The sequence below is a fragment of the Cebus imitator genome, unplaced genomic scaffold, assembly GCF_001604975.1.
Source record: "Cebus imitator isolate Cc_AM_T3 unplaced genomic scaffold, Cebus_imitator-1.0 Scaffold19, whole genome shotgun sequence".
In the NCBI taxonomy this organism is placed as follows: domain Eukaryota; kingdom Metazoa; phylum Chordata; class Mammalia; order Primates; family Cebidae; genus Cebus; species Cebus imitator.
Window position 1 is genome coordinate 669,617 of NW_016107334.1, and position 17,254 is coordinate 686,870.

The 17,254-nt window shown below is 42.9% G+C and overlaps 2 protein-coding genes across 6 annotated transcripts in view; one reads left to right on the forward strand and one right to left on the reverse strand.

The window, feature by feature from the left end:
• The window catches only part of WDR93 (WD repeat domain 93), a 44,983-nt gene extending 28,461 nt beyond the window's left edge, over nt 1-16,522 (reverse strand). For all 4 annotated transcript variants that reach the window (XR_001821344.2, XM_017517381.2, XM_017517373.2 and 1 more), the window contains exons 1-7: nt 16,455-16,522; nt 8,764-9,108; nt 7,702-7,894; nt 5,132-5,196; nt 3,815-3,893; nt 1,848-1,963; nt 297-335 (exon numbers count right to left, since the gene is read on the reverse strand). Coding sequence is in view for 3 of the 4 variants with exons in the window: in XM_017517381.2 (XP_017372870.1) it covers nt 297-335; nt 1,848-1,963; nt 3,815-3,893; nt 5,132-5,196; nt 7,702-7,894; nt 8,764-9,066 (795 nt within the window). In the remaining variant the exon portion in view is untranslated. The remainder of the gene's footprint in view (nt 1-296; nt 336-1,847; nt 1,964-3,814; nt 3,894-5,131; nt 5,197-7,701; nt 7,895-8,763; nt 9,109-16,454) is intronic.
• PEX11A (peroxisomal biogenesis factor 11 alpha) overlaps nt 16,505-17,254 on the forward strand; it is an 11,413-nt gene continuing 10,663 nt past the window's right edge. The window contains exon 1 of one of the 2 annotated variants that reach the window (XM_017517447.2): nt 16,505-16,734. In XM_017517447.2, coding sequence (XP_017372936.1) covers nt 16,679-16,734 — 56 coding nt within the window. In that variant the 5' untranslated portion in view covers nt 16,505-16,678. The remainder of the gene's footprint in view (nt 16,735-17,254) is intronic. The other variant, XM_017517455.2, reaches the window with a different exon arrangement.

The following is a 17,254-nucleotide window of genomic DNA, read 5'->3' on the forward strand; positions in this document are numbered from 1 at the left end:
TCAACATGGAAAAACCCTATCTCTACTAAAAATACAAAATTAGCTGGGTGTGGTGGCACATGCCTGTAATTCCAGCTACTCGGGAGGCTGAGGCAGGAGAATCGCTTGAACCCAGAAGGCAGAGGTTGCAGTGAGCTGAGATGGCGCCACTACACTCCAGCTTGGGCAACAAGAGCAACAAGAGTGAAACTCTGTCTCAAAAAATAAACAAACAAACAAATAAATAAAAATAAAAAACAAAAATCTCTAAAATGCAACCTGAAGTCTCTCTGGAGATTTTCCTTGAAGTTTCTTACCATCTCTAAATGATCTGCAGAAGTGGGACCAAGGGTATTCTGAGGAGGAAAATGAGACGTTAATTCACAATAGGTTTGATGTACGTTTGCCAGCCCTTTAATCTTCCAGCATGCGCCCTCTTCCCGTCAGTTCCTCTTGTGAGAGTGAATTCATGCAGTGGATATGGAGAGCCAGTATTTGTGTGGGCCTCTGGTCTACAGACCTTCAACACATGATCCCTAATTTTCAGGATCTTAAAAAGTTGTTGGGGAAACAAGAAATAGTTAATAATAAGAGGAAATCTGAATGAATAGAGTTGAGGAGCTCAGTCAGAACACCATTACAAGAATCTAAATGGAAGCAAATATTTCTGATTGGCAAAACATAACAGTGATGCTGAGAATTACATCTAACTAATGCTAAATATAATTCATAGTAAAAGAACTACCACTGTACCCGGCATTCATTGGCTGTTTCTCAGTGTATGAAAAAGAAGTGGCTAATGGGGAGAAACTACCCCATTCAAGGTGCTTTTTCCGTTTGGATAGCAAATTAGTCCATCCAAAAAGACATGTTTTGAGTACCAAGTATGATCCTATGGGATTGGTTGATTAAAAGCAGAAGGTATGGTCTTAACAATCCAGAAATTTATCATCCATTGAAGACAAAAGGATTTTCATGCATAACAGGATAACCAAAAACCTAGGTAGTACATGAGAAGTATCAAAAAAGAGGTACAAATCACAAAATTCTGTCATAGCTTAGAGGAGGAAGATCTCTCAGCTGGTAACTTGCCCTGGCACGCAGGACTATACTCCATTATGAAGACATTCACTGGGGAGAATGGCATTTATTCAAAGCCACTTGAGCTCAGCAGAGAAAGGGAGTCTTGATCTTGGTCTCCTATAGTCATAATTTCACTAATTTATTTAGCACCCAATACAATGTGTTTTAAAGGGGTGCTCAGTTAATATATTAGTGTTGGTGGTTTAAAAATAAAAATAATAAGCATCCATTGTATAAATAAGCAAATTAAGTCTTAATATTTACTGAGCAACTATATCTTAGAAATACAGCACAAGGCCCAGGTATCATATATAAATAAACCGAAATGGTAGAGTTTCTACTTTCTAAAGGATAATACAAAATATATATATATATATATATATATATATATATCTGTATATTGAGAACAATCTCTTTGTACCATAGTCTGGAAAATTTAATGGAATTTGAGGCATGAAAAGATGATTTTAGCCAGGAGGGAAAAAAGATGACCAGTGAAGCAGGAGCCAGGACAAAACACCCGCCTGCCAGAGAAGTGCCTGGGGGTGGGCTCAGCCACTGCCAGGCTAGAGAGAGACTGGGATTCCCACTACTGAATACACTGCTACCTTTTAATACCTTATTTTAGTCAAAGGAAGTGGACTTGGGAGACGGGAGCCGATATTCCTGTTGTCCTCTATTAAAGCCCAGAGGCCTCATTCATCATAACTTCCCAAGGAGAACTTGGGCTAGATGTGGGTCAGGGGTGGGGATAAACATCAGCTGAAAGCAGAGATATTTCCTACCAGTTGCAGCTGTCTGACTTTTTTCTTTGGATTTGAAGTGAGTTGGGGGTGCTCTACTTCCTTGAGCCAAGTCTCCTTGGGCAATTTATACACATCCAGCCAAACGTCTCCGGCTCCTGCATTGGGAAACCAGAGAACCATTGAGCAACTGTCAGAGAGCCAAAGTTGCCTCTGGGAAATGGCCTGTCTTCTTCTCAGAACTGCTGGCACGGAGACCAGCCACCTCTGTAGCAGGCAACTTTGACACATTGAAGGAGAAGCAGTTCTGCATTGGTTTTTGCAAGTCCTCACTGCCCACACAACTTTCCCATGGAGAGTGAGCCCCTCAACCCCCACCACCTATCGAGGAGATACGGGCTTCTCACACTGCCAGTACTCAGGCAACACAGTTTTTTTTACCAAACTGCTCTGCCCAGCACCCACATTTTCTATGTTGCGAATGGTAAATTCCATTGACATAAAGAAAAGAATACATGGGGCTGGGTGTGGTGCCTCACACCTGTAATCCCAGCACTTTGGGAGGCTGAGGTGGGCAGCTCACCTAAGGTCAGGAGTTCAAGACCAGTCTGGCCAACATGGTGAAACCCCGCCTCTACTAAAAATATAAACATTAGCAGGGCGTGGTGGCGGGTGCCTGTAATCCCAGCTACTCAGGAGGTTGAAGCAGGAGAATTGCTTGAACCTGGGAGGCAGAGGTTGCAGTGAGCTGAGATTATGCCACTGCACTCCAGCCTGTGCAACAGAGCAAGACTCCATCTCATATAAATAAGTAAATAAAAATAAAATGCATATCTTCCTCAAATACTTGACATTGGAGGGGGATTGGCCAAGACTATAAAATAGAGGCCCATATGCCATATATCTAAATATGTAAAGGTTAAAAATCAAGGCAACAAGCACTTGAATAAATTATGTTCTGTTGTCCCAGGGATAACTGCAGCAGGCAAGATCCAATGATGAGTGCTAAGATTGGTGGGTAAAACATTAAAGAGAGGCCGGGCACGGTGGGTGGCTCATGCCTGTAATCCCAGCACTTTGGGAGGCCGAGGTGGGCGGATCACCTGAGGTCGAGAGTTTGAAACCAGCCTGACCAACATGGAGAAACCCTGTCTCTACTAAAAATACAAAAATTGGCCAGGCGTGGTGCACTTGGCTGTAATCCCAGCTACTTGGGAGGCTGAGGCAGGAGACTCACTTGAACCCAGGAGGTGGAGGTTACAGTGAGCTGAGATTGTGCCATTGCACTCCAGCCTGGGCAACAAGAGTGAGACTCTGTCTCAAACAAACAAGCAACATTAAAGAGAAACAGCACATCAGCATCATCTCAAAGTATCTCCCTCAAAATGTTTACTAATGACTGTGGTGGTTTTAACACATGTCCAAAAATTCTTTGATTCTCCTACCTCCAGGAGGTGATACTTCTATCATCTCCCCTTGAGTGTGGTCTGGACTTACCGACTTGCTCCTTACAGAGGATGGGAAGGGAAAAAAGTAGCTCTACAGTGGGGAAACCTGGCGGATACCACTTGAAGTGATCAAGGTTAATATTGGCAGTAGTGAGTCACACTATCACGTACCCCTTGATATGACACAATGAGAAAAGCATGTCACCTCTGCTGTATTTCCCCCCAAATCCTTAACTCCAGTTGAATCATGAGACAAAAATCAGACAAACTGAAATTGAGGGACATTCTACAAAATACCTGACTGGTACTCTTTATAATGTGAAGGCCATGAAAAATGAGGAAAGGCCGAGAAACCATCCGTGATTTGCTTAGTTTTGACAAATGTGGTGCAACCAGGTTGAACACTGGCATTAGGGAAGCTGGGTGAAGGGCAGAAGGGAACTCTGTAGTATCTTTGCAACTCTTCTTTAAATTGAAAGTAATTTCTAAATAAAAGGTTTGGAGGGACAAAAGCAATCATTTAGAAGTGACCGAAAGTCTGAAATCTTCGGTTAATCTTGCCTTGTAGGAGGAAGGCTACAAAGTCCCCTCCTTGAGAGATCTCCATCTTTATACAGGTAGTTTGCTTGCTGGTATCATCCTGAAAAGAAAAGAGATGTTGATAGAATAGGCATAGCCTGCTGACAGAAAATGTATTTCAGGCCTTCTGTGGTTTGCACTCAGGAACAGAGATCCTTTTATTTTTTATTTTTATTTTTATTTTTTGAGACGGAGTTTCGCTCTTGTTACCCAGGCTGGAGTGCAATGGTGCAATCTCGGCTCACCACAACCTCCGCCTCCTGGGCTCAGGCAATTCTCCTGCCTCAGCCTCCTGAGTAGCTGGGATTACAGGCACGCGCCACCATGCCCAGCTAATTTTTTGTATTTTTAGTAGAGACGGGGTTTCTCCATGTTGACCAGGATGGTCTCAATCTCTTGACCTCGTGATCCACCCGCCTCGGCCTCCCAAAGTGCTGGGATTACAGGCTTGAGCCACCGCGCCCGGCCCAATAGTATTTCTTATACAGCAAATTATAATAAAAAATCTGATATGGCTTATACCTGTAATTCCAGTACTTTGGGAGGCTGAGGCAGGAGGATCACCTGAGGCCGGGAGTTCATGACCAGCTTGGGCAATAACATGGCGAGACCCTGTCTCTATTTAAGGAAAAAAAACCTGCTCTGAGCATTACCCTCTCTTTTGGGAATTCATTGATTTAAAAAATACTTTCTGAGAACTTACAGTATCCCAGGCAATGATCTGGGAAAAGGGGATTCAAAAGGTAAATAAGACAGGTCCTGTTTGCTCAGGAGAAGCAGTCATATAAACAAATGAGGGGAGAGGGTGTGGGAAACACTTTCAGTGGCACAGAGCAGGGAGAGATCAGCTCCTCTTGGGTATATGATGGAAGGTGTCTCAGAGGAGATATTTAAGCTGGTCTTGAAGAATGGGGCAGATTTTTGTAGGGAGACAGGAGAGCATCTGAAGCAGAAGGAATAGCAGAGGCAAGGGAAGGGGAATGTGAAATGGTCCAGGACATTTAGGGACTTTTAAGTACTAATTAGATATGTTGGTCTGATGCGCAAAAGAAAACTCTGGGCTGGAGTTCCTTTGTTAATTTTCTTCCTTTGACAACAGGGTAACTAAATCCAAGGAATTCGGCATGTACCCTTTGATGGCGGAGGGTCTTTTAATTGGATGTTTTGGAGGAGGCTCTCTGGCGATGGAAGTCTCTGTTTCTTTCTAATCTAGGCCAGCTATCATTGCTTCTATGTTAAAGGTAAAGTTAATTTGCTGCGGCTTTCGGCCCAGCTAATGGTGAAAGAATAGGAACTCACCCCTTCATTGATGACTTTGACTAGGTAAAGACCATCCTTATAAAAATAAAAGAGTCTAATGATACCTGAAACAGAAAAAAAAGTGAGAACGTGACAGACAAATGAGCTGAAGAATTGGAATTTTTTACATTTGACTTTGTGAACGTACCATCATAAGCTCACTCATTCTTAGGCATCCTCTCCAGCCCCTCCACTGCCAATGCTTCTCTTGGTCTCCCTGCCTTCCTCCACCCCTTAGTTGAAATGTTTAGGTTGTTTTCCTTCCTGGGTCCTCTCCACCTACCCTGGCTCTGCCGATATCTCTGAGACATCTCCTGTAAGCACGTGGGCGACCTCACCTACTTGTTCATTCCTGTCTGCCTGATTGAGCGCACCATCCCTTGTGGCTTCATACCCTTCTCCACTGTTTCCTGCAGATGCACTCTATTCCTCTGAGATCATAGATTCTTTGAGGGAAAGGATCATAGCTCACTGTTCCACGCGTCTTGCCTCTCAATCCCAACAAGCTCCTCATGCAGTTGATGTTGTTCAATTAATAAGTAAATCTGTTAATCTAATTCCCATTTAAACTAATGGCTCCAGTATACAATCATCACCCACCATGACCTCTTACCTCTTTCTTGAGGCGTCTTCCAGATACTTATTACTTGCCTCTCTATAGTATAATATAACCTTGTATAGGCATCTGGCCCACTGTGGGTGAACGTCTAACTCAACCCAATACAGATTCATAGGATATCTGATTCATGCCAAGAAATGTGCTAGGGACACCAGGACAGTCTACCTTCAAATTCATCACATTGAGAGTTACACAGACATGAAACCAATGCAGTATGAAAAATACGATCATACCTTTACACCAAACTCCTTCTGAGTATCAGCATTCCCACAGAGATATCTCTAGATACCTCAAGTCTATGCATGTTCAAATGGAATTCCTCAACTCACAGAACCCTGAAACCTTATTTTCCCATAACTGTTCTTAAGAAATGGCATCATCATCCACCCAGTTATCTAAGACACAAAGGGGAGGCATTTTCCTTCACTGCCCCCAGCACGCCCTCCCACTCCTTGACCCCCATGCATATTCCACCATTCCCACAGCTTTTCCATTCAACATTCCTTTCATTTTTTAAGCTTTTTATTTTGAACTAATTTTACATTTATAAAAAAGTTGCAAAAATAGTAGAGTTTCCTTGTATCCCTCGTCTTGCTTCCCCTAATGTTAACATCTTACATAATCACAGTACACTTTTTCTTTTCTTTCTCTTTTTCTCCCTTCTTTCCTTCCTCCTTTCTTTCCTTTCTTCCTTTCTCCCTCCCTCCCTCTCCCTCTCTCTCTTCCTCTTTCTTTTTTTTTCTCATTCTGTCACCCAGGCTGGAGTGCAGTGGCAAGATCTTAGCTCACTGCAACCTCTGCCTCCTGGGTTCAAGTGATTCTCCTGCCTCAGCCTCCCGAGTAGCTGGGATTACAAGTGCCTTCCAAGCCCGGCTATTTTTTTTTTTTTTTTTTAAAGTAGAGACCGGGTTTCACCACATTGGCCAGGCTGTGTCAAACTTCTGACCTCCACTGTCAAACTCCTGACCTCAACTGATCCACCAGCCTAGGCCTCCCAAAGTGCTGGGATTACAGGCAGGAGCCACCGTGCCTAGGCTTTCTTTTCATTTTAACAACCCCTGCCTTGGTTCAGATGTTCAGAATTTTCCCTCCTCAATGACTACAATAGTCTTTCTGCCTCTTGTTTTGCCTTTTTCAACTCCTGCCAGAGTCCCCGTCCTGAAATGGCAGTCTGGTCAGGTCACTCTCCTGCAGAAAGTTCTTCAGTGCGCCTGTGCTGGCCGAGCAGAGCCTGATGCCTTCACAGCTGATCTCCAAGCCAGCAGGCACTTTCCACTCTGCCGGCCACAGTCCCACAGCCACCTCACTGACTTCCAGCCAAGGCTGACCTTTGCCTTCTCATCCTCCGCAAAGTAGGAAAGCTCCTCATATCCACAGGTCACAGTCTGGGTCACCCAAACATAAGGACAGGCTGGAGGGAGCCTAGCTTGTGGGGGCAACCAAGAGTCCCAACTCACCTATCTAGAACGCTGTCCTGGGTCTACAGTACAGACAGGCAAGTCATAACTAGGACATGAGTTTTCGATACCACACTCCCACGGAGGCCCGGTTCAGCCTCAGGCTGAGGGAAAGAGCGAGCTCTGCCTGCTAGAGAGGACAGTGAGTGGGGGAAGGGTGTGGACTACGGGCCGTACTGCCTGGTGTGAAGCCTGGCTTTCATATTACCTCAAGTAAGTTACTTAACTTCTAGGAGTCAGTTGCTTCTTCTGAACAGGAATAATAAATTTGACTTCCCGCATAGGGCTGCCTTGAGGATTAAATGGGCTAGCACCTGTGAAATGGCAAAAACAGTACCTGACGTATCATACCTGTTCTGTACACACGGTTACTATTACATGACCAGGGAGAGGTCCCCATGCCTGGCCCCACCCATACCTGGGAAGGAGATTAAATTGACAACAGTCTACAGGTACCTGTAAATTAGGGTAAAAAGGAAGATGAAGAACAATACCCGTTTCATCCAGGGGAGCAATAAGTATTTCATTCCCCAAATCTGTGGCCCAGATGGAAGTGACATCAACTTTAAGCTTCTCCCACGCGTATATTCGTTTAGCATTGTACAGATTGTAAATTGAGAACCCTTTGGCTCCTCCAATAAACACATAGTCTTGGGAAACAGCCATACAGGTTGGCATTTTGTTGAGCTGGGAAAACAAAAAAAAGTATTATTTTCAGTTGTCACCCTTCAAGTAATATGAGTTAGCTTTTCAGACATAGTCAGGGGCCCTTCCTAGAGATAGTAACATTCCCTGGTTGGGTGCAGCGGTTCACGCCTATAATCCCAGCACATTGGGAGGCCAAGGTGGGTGGATCACATGAGGTCAGGAGTTCAACCTGACCAACAGGGAGAAACCCTGTCTCTACTAAAAATATAAAAATTAGCTGGGCATGGTGGCACATGCCTGTAATCCCAGCTACTTGGAAGGCTGAGGTAGGAGAATGCTTGAATCTGGGAGGTGGAGGTTGCAGTGAGCTGAGATTGCACCATTGCCCTCCAGCCTGGACAATAAGAGTGAAACTCCATCTCAAAAACAACAAAAACAAAAAAATTTCCAAACACAGTGCACATCTAAAACTCTTGCCCAAGCATCAAGAAATTCGAAGTATTTCACTGATAGGGCAAAGGAAACAGAAAACAAAGAAGTTGAGAACAAATGCATATTCACAGCATTAGGCATGACCACAGGTCCTGTACTTGATTCAGCTGTTGCACCGTGGGAGGAATGGTAGCAAGGCACTGGCAGTTCTTCAATCATCCAGCAAGAGAGTAGATTCATACATTAACAACCACTGAATATGAAAGGATAATATTCAATTTACCAGAATACCCCAGATTTCCCCAGGCAATTACCAGATCATTGTAATCAACATCAGCATGCCTCTAATCTTTTAAACATGCACTGACTTATTGAATGCAGCTTTCTGGTAGGCATTCCTTCCCTGAGTCAGGAGCTTTCATTTATTAACACTCAAATGAGAAACAGGGGCTTCTGGTCAACTGCTCACCCCATACCTGGATTTCCCCAAGTGGAGGGTAGACGGTGAGCTGGATCTGGCTGCTCTCAGCTTCCCTCAGCACGTTCCTCTCTTCAATGATTACCCAGGCCTGGTCAAACAGAAGGTCCACCAGCTTGTTAATCATTCGGTAAGGCTGAGGCAGGGAATCCACCTCCTCATCTGGATCCACAAGGACATGGTCCTCTTCGTCATCCTTAGGCCAGTCCTTCTCTGTTGGGAGTGGCACCTCCAATGGTCCCTTTCGTGTACCAATGGGCAGCCTTATCTTCTGAATCTGACCTCCTCTGAGGAATGACATCACAGAAGGTGGCACTGGGAACCTCTATGAAACTCTATGAAGCTGATAAGAGAAGTAAACACAAGAATTTTGGGAAAAAGGGAAGCGACGAGAAGATAGCGCACCATCCTTTTCTAGCACATTAGCCTATAGGGACTGTTTATTCCACAGACTGGCATTTTCCTTAATTACCAGAGGACTGGTACCACATTCCTAGGATATGCTCTTCATATTCACAAGGACACTAGAAGCAGCAGGTATCTTCCAGGCCAACCCAAGATGATGTGTGCTAAGAAGGAAAGAGAGAATTTGATACCCTTATTGATAGGAGGGCAGCTGTCTTTCTGTCCCAAATGAAACTCATCTTCTCTCCTGCAGCTTATGCCTTCTCCTCATTCTCTCTCCCTGCAGTGGCTGTGCCCAAGCCAGGTGGGCAGTGAGCCACGACTCTCTTCTTTCTTTCCTTCACCCCGATCAGATGCAGTTCAAGCACTCCCAATCCCGACTGTTGGATTGTTCCCTTTTCTTCTTTCCCACTGCTGCTGCCCAGGAGTTCGCAGACACATTGTCCAGGGCCCGTGAGACTTCTCATGATGTCAGGAATGTTTGAGACATTTAGAATTGACCAAAATAAGCCCCATAAAATTCCACTTCTATCTGGGCCACAGGTTTGGGGAATGAAATGCTTATTGCTCCTGTGGATGATGATTAAGTATTTATGAAAATATTCACAATTTATAAGCTCCTCTGTGTGTGTGTGTGTGTGTGTGTGTACACATATATATGTCTACATGAACTTATATAAAGGCTGTATATGTATACAAATAAAGTTCATGTCTATAAGAAGAGAACAAGTAATCTTTACTTCAGAAAATTCAAAATTGCAGGCCCTGTGGGGTGGTTCATGCCCACCCAGCACTTCAGGAGGCCAAGGTGGGAGGATTGCGTGAGGCCAGGAGTTTGAGACTGGCTTGGGCAACATAGCAAGATCCCATCTATATAAAAAATTTAAAAATTAGCTGGGCATGGTGGTATGCACCTGTAGCTACTTGGGAAGCTGGGGTGGGGGAAGTGCTTGATCCTAGGAGCCTGAGGTTGCAGTGAGCTAAGATTGCGCTGCTGCATTCCAGCCTACATGACAGAGTGAGACCCTGTCTAAAAAACAACCCCCTCCCCACAAAACTGTACAAATTGTATAAAGGCTTTCATATGTTACAGTTTTTACAAAATATTTAATGTAGCACATGGAATACATTTTAAGGTGCTTAACATATGGCGGAGTCGGGTCCTGCACTGTGTGGGTGCCTAGGCTCCATGAAGTCCTGTAAAAGCCCTGCTGCCATCATCATCTTTTCCTGCTGGTGGTGTACATTTGTGATCTGTCAATGTGTGAGTATGAGGATACTAGCTCACATTGGGGAAAGAACCACCTGAAGTAATTAGAGGTGAGAGTAACCTGAGCTCACAGAGGGCCAATAATCATGCCTGTTTCCACCAGCAAGACTAGAAAGCCTCATAATTCACAGGCATTATGTAGAGTACTCTGAAAATCTTGCCTCAGTAGTGGGAAAAATTAGCCCTAGAATAAGTGCTTCTCTGTTATCGCCCACAAATCTTAGAAGTTAGATAATCAAACTATTTCTGAGTAATATACTGCATCCCAGAACACAGCTCAGGAATATTTAGAGGAATGTAAAAATATCCAGCATTGAATCGAGTAAAATTCATAATGTCTGGGATCCAATAAAGAAATTACTTAGACTATAGAAAGGCAAGAAAATATAAGCCACAATAAAGAGAAAAATCAATCAACTAAACCTGAACCAGAATCAATACAGATATTAGAATCAGCAGACAAAACAGTTATAACTTTTTCCAGAAAGTTATAGTTATAACTGTTTTATACACACACACACACACACACACACACACACACACACACACACACACATATCTGTCTACATCTATAACTATATTGAGCTTTTAGAGACACAGCTACAAGGTCTGAGATGAAAAATATATCAGATTAGATTAACATGAAGATTTCAAAGGAAAACAAATGAGATGGGCAGAAGAAAAGATTAGTGAACTTGAAGATACAGCAATAGAAGCAAAATGAAACAAAGGAAGAGAAAAGATTGGAAAAAAAGAGAAGAACTGAGGTGTGAGATCATTTGAAGTGGCCTAATACAAATGTGATTGAAATCCCCAAGAAAAGAAACAGAAAAAAAATTTGTAGAAATAATGGACAAAAATTTTCTAATTTTGATAAAAACTATAAACCCACAGATTTGAGAAGAAAAACTCTAAGCAAAAGAAATGTTATAAAAATTATTGATAAAGACAAAATTTGAAAGCAGCCAAAAGAGAAACGAAGTAAAAAATAACAGCAGATTTACTGAAGGAAACCACGCAAGTGAGAAACAGTGAAGCAACATCTTGAAAGTACTGAAAGAAAAAAACTTGCCATTCTGGCATTCTATACCCAGAAAACATAGTTTTTAGAAAATTAAAGTGAAATAAAGCCTTTTTAGACATACAAAATTTGAAAGAATTCATCAACAAACTAACATTAAAATAAATAATGAGAAAGAAAGGCTTTTGGGCTAAAGGAAAAGGAGCAGGGTGTAGTAGCTCCCGCCTACATTCCCAGAACTTTGGGAGGTTGAGGTGAGAGGATCACTGGAGCCCTGATGTTCAAGACCAACCTGGGCAATAATGGGAGACCTTTCTTCTACAAAAAAAAAATTTTTTTTTTAAATAGCCAGGCATAGTGGCATGTGCTTGGAGGATCACTTGAGCCCAAGAGGTCAAGCCTTTTTTTTTTTTTTGGAGAAATTGAACTATTTCATCAGTGAAGAGAAAAATGTAAAGCTGTCTTTATCTCCAGATGATATGCTTATATAGGAAATCTGATGAAATCTACAAAAACATTTTCTAGAACTATAAATGAGACCAAGGTCATAGGATACAAGTTCAATATATGAAAACCGATTGTATTTCTATGTACTGGCAGCAACAAACCAAAGATTGAAATAAAAATACCATTTACGACAGTATCAGAACGATGAAATACTTAGGGATAAATCTGACAAAAGATGTATAAAACCTGTATACTGGTCTGGACAAGGTGGCTTGCACCTGTAATCCTAGCAACTCAGCAGGCTGAGGTGGGAGGATTGCTTTCAGTCCAGGAGTTCAAGGTTGCAGTCAGCTATGATTGCGTTACTGCACTCCAGTTTGGGCAATACAGAGAAACTCCCTCTCTAAAAAACACCCACTCATATACAGAAAACTATAAAATATTGCTGAGAGAAATTAAAGAAAACCTAAATAAGTAGAGAGTGTGATACTTTATATATGAGTTAGAAGACTCAATTTTGTTAAAATGTCAATTTTCCTCAAATTCATGTACAAATTCAACACAATCCCTATGACAATCCCAGGTGGCTTCTTTTTTTTTCTTCAGAAATTAAGAAGCTTTTTTTTTTTTTTTTTTTTTCTGATACAGAGTCTCACTCTGTCACCCAGGCTGGAGTACATTGGCGAGATCTCAGCTCACTGCCACCTCCGCCTTCTGAGTTCAAGCAATTCTCCTGCCTTGGCATCCTGAATAGCTAGGATTACAGGCATGTGCCACCACACCCAGCTAATTTTTTTGTACTTTTAGTAGAGACAGGGTTTCACCATGTTGGCCAGGCTGGTCTTGAACTCCTAACCTTGTGATCCGCCTGCCTCGGCCTCCCAAAGTGCTGGGATTACAGGCATGAGCTACCGTGCCCAGCCAAAAAGCTAATTTTACAACTCATAATTGGAGGACTAACACTACCTAATTTCAAAACTTATCACAAAGCCACAATCATCAAAACAGTGTAGTATTGGTATAAAAATAAACAAATAGATAAATGAAACCAAATAGGGAGTCCTAAATTAGATGCAGACATATATGGAGAACTTATTTCTGACACGGACATGAAGACAATTCAGTGGAAAAAGGATATCCTTTTCAACAAATAATACTGGAGCAATTAGATAGCTACATGGGAAAAAATGAATGCCAGTCCATATCTTGCACCATATGCAAAAATTAAATCATACACTTAAATGTAAAATTTAAAACTATAAAACTTCTAGAAGAAAACCTTTGCAATCTTCACTTAGACAAAGACTAGTCATTTAAACCTTTTCAAAAATAAACTTATATTCTTCAAAACACAGTTAAGAGAATAAAAGGTAATCCTCAGAGTGGGAGAAAATATTTAGAAGTCATTTATCTGATAAAGTACTTGTGTCCAGAGTATTTTAAAAACTCTCAAAACTCAGTAATAACCCAATTTTTAAATATGTGCAAAAGACTTTTACAGATACTTAACCAAATAAGATATACAGATGGCAGATAGACTTATAAAAAGATGTTCCGCATTATTAGTCATTTGTGAAATGCAAATTAAAATCATGAGATACCACTCCACATGTATTAAAATGCCTGAAGTTAAAAAGACCATACCAAGTCTTGTTGAAGATGTACAATAGGAATGCTCATACACACTGTTGGGAATAGTACAACTGGTTTGGAAAACAGTTTGGCAATTTCTTAAAATGCTAATGTAGAGGCCAAAGCAACTCCATCTTGGATGCTAATTCTCTATGTTAATTTCTGATTATCCCCACTTAGAAAAGCCTCTAAGATTTCCAGTTTGACTCATCCTTGTGTAAGAGCACTACTTACTATAAATACTGTCCATAGATCAAAACAACCTTGATGTTTTTCTTGCCATATATTCTGCCCTTAAGCAATTATCTTACACATTCCTTCTGAAGCACCTTTCTCTGTAGTACAGAAACCCTGGTCTGGTGGATAATGGTGGGGATCTATCATCTTGTCTCACTTCCTGAAACACAGTCATGCCTTCTGTTGGTAAGTCCCTATTAAAGGTTTGTTTCTAAGAAACTGGGTATGCCAACCTCTTTCTTTGGCCTCTCAGCTTTCTCGGACTTTTGGGGGAAGGTTTGTACAGGCCTGTCTACTGCAGAACAGTTAAACATACACCTACCATCATATCTAGTCACTCCACTTTTAGGAGTGGCAGAAGGGAGCTGAAAACATGTCCATACAAAGACCTGTACATGAACAGTCATTACAGCTTTATTGGTAGGAGCCCCAAAATGGAAACAACCCACGTGTCCACCAATAGGCAAACAGATAAACTCTGACACATTGTCAGTGGTAATAAAAAATTGCATAGCCACTTTGGAAGACAGTTTGGCAGTTTCTTACAAAGTTAAACATACCACATGTTTCAGCAATAACATTCCTGTGTATTACACTAGGAAAATTAAAGTTTGTTTTACATCAAAATCTGTACTTAAATATTTATAGCAGCTTTATTTATAATTGCTTCAAACTAGGGACAACACAAATGTACTTCAGTTGGTGAATGGATAATGAATTCTAATATATTCACATTGTGGAATAAAAAATACAGGAATAAAAAAATTACAAACTACTGATGTGCACAACATAGATAATCTCAAATGCATTGTGCTGAGTAAAATAAATCAGAAAAGAAAAGAAAACGCCACATACTATATAATTCAATGTATGTGATATTGTGAAAAGGCAGAATTGTAAGTCTAAAAAACAGATGAGGCTGGGTGCAGCGGCTCACTCACCTGTACTCCCAGCACTTTGGGAGCTTGAGGTAGGTGTATCACCTGAGGTCAGGAGTTCCATACCAGCCTGACCAACATAGTAAAACCCTGTCTTTACTAAAAATATAAAAAATCACCATGCATGGTGACACATGCCTGTAATTCCAGCTACTCAGGAGGCTGGGGCAGGAGAATTGCTTGGACCTGGGAGGTGAAGGTTGCAGTGAGCCAAGATGGTGCCATTGCACTCCAGCCTAGGCAATAAGAGCAAAACGCTGACTCAAAAAAAAAAAAAAAAAAAAAAAAAGAGAAGCCAGATGATATAAATCTGTGTTTAGAAACACCCTGTGTTCAGCTCTATCATCTAACGTGTCTCCGTATTGTTTACTGTATCCCTTATTATCAGTTTACTGTGTCCCTTATTAACCTATTACCTAGGACTAAAGTTTAGCACAGTGGTTGGTATACAGCCAACACTCCATAAATTCTTATTGCTTGCAGAATTGCCTTGACCTGGGCCATGCACTTAGAGAATGCTTGTGGCTCTCTGCTAGGCTCTTTCCTCTGTAAAAAATGAGTAACCCATGGGGCTAAGGAGAAATGCTCACCCAAAGCCTAGTTTCCCTCTTCTGGAGTCTAGACCATGTTCAGGGTCCCTATACCCCTGGAAATGACACCATGGCCTGCATGAACCTTTCTTACCTTTCTCCTGAGGGCAGACCCAGCTGCTAATGTGAGCACTCCTAGATCTGAATGGTGGCCAAGGCAAGGCTGTTTTCACGGGTATGGGCAGAAGCTGTTTGTGGCTTGGAGTATCAGGAGGGCATGGAAGACTCCTGGCAGGGAATGTAGGTGGGTGCCAGAAACCAGAAAAGGAGAATGAGAAAAAACTGGGGCTCATTTCTCCCCACATTGCCGTATTCCAACTATGTTTCCAGGTATTCTAAGGAGTCTAGGAATTCTGAAAAGGAACCTGGCCTTCTACATCATTATGAGGTTTATTTGTCAGTGTAGGAAAACAGACTATATTTAAGTTAATAATTTGTTATTTGATTTATAACTAAAATATTTAAACATATGGTATGGTGGATCCATTTGTACTCTTCCCCAGGGCCTGCAAATGTTAGGAGCTGGCCTGACCAAGGGAAACTAAAGATTACAAAAACAGTTGACCTTATCTTGTGGTTATAGAGGGTACATTTTATGAAATTACTGCCACAGAGTGGGTGGGGCTCCTTTTCTTCAAGCCACACAGAACGAATGTTCAGCGGTGTAATTTGATTGTAATCTATATTTGTTTCGCGTTGCTCATAATGACTCTTTTAGGATTTTCTCAAGTAACAATTTTATTGCAGTGTTCAATAATCCAAACAGAAAATTCTCTCACTTCATCCGGCTCTCATGCTAGGTTCACACCACGAATTGGCTTATCTCTGCTCTAACCATTTCCTTCACCAGAGATAGAGCTGGTGTAGCTCAAGGGAAACAGGCACCGCGCTGGGAAATGGTTAGGCCCCACTGTCCCCAAGCAAGTGCTCAGGGGAGCTCTCAGGCTGGAGAGACCTATCGGGATTCCACCCTGGGTTCCTGAGAACCTGAGATCTGCAGGGAGTCGCGAGGCATCCGGAAACGCCCGAGGCTTAGGAGACAGACCCCCACCCTCAGACGCTCCTCTAGGAGGCGCTACAGGTAGAGGGGAGTCCTGGGACTCAATGGGAGCCGCGGCACCCGCAGGTAGGATCACAAGTTTTGCTCACCTGGCCCGGCGGCGTTGCGTCGCCTTAGTAACCACAACTTCCGGCCAAAACCGGAAGTCCGCGCAGTGATTCTTCGGAAGGGGCGCGCGTCCCCTCGGGGGTGGAGAGACTCAGCTCCGCCTACTCAGCCGTGAACCTGGGACCTGCCCTTCCCTAGGGATCCCGCGGACCCCAGAGAACCCACGCCTGAGCCCGGTGCGACTCGTGGCCCTGGGCGAGGAGCCATGGACGCCTTCATCCGCTTCACCAACCAGACCCAGGGCCGGGACCGACTCTTCAGGTGAGTCCGGTGCCGGCGGCCTCCGCCCCTTTCTCGCACTAACTCGGTGCCCCGGTGCCCTGGAAGGAGGAGGTGACAGCCTGGGAGGTGGAAGCAGGAAGGACATTGCCAGCTCCTACGGGGGCAGTTTAGTGTTCGAGCCCTTCCTTACTCTAAATTCAGCGGGGCTGGGCCCGACCCCCCGCGCCGTCCTAGCCTAGTGCACAGAAGCCCAGGGCCCGGCACCCCGAACGCCTCGAGACCGCCGCCCCTTGACACCGGCTGCCAGATTCTTCCCCGCTCCCAGCTTTAATCCCCGGGCAGAGAAAGACTAGGTTCTCTCCACTCAACATTCTTCCGAGGGATCGCCTTTATTTTTAATTAATTTATTTATTTTTAATTAATTTATTGAATTGCTCTTGTTGCCCAGGCTGGCGTGCAAGATCTCCTTTAAAAAAGAGAAACTCTGGGTTAGCATTTATGGCCAGAGAAGCAAACCACGTGCTGTGGCTTCAAATAGCTTTTTTTTTTTTTTTTTTTT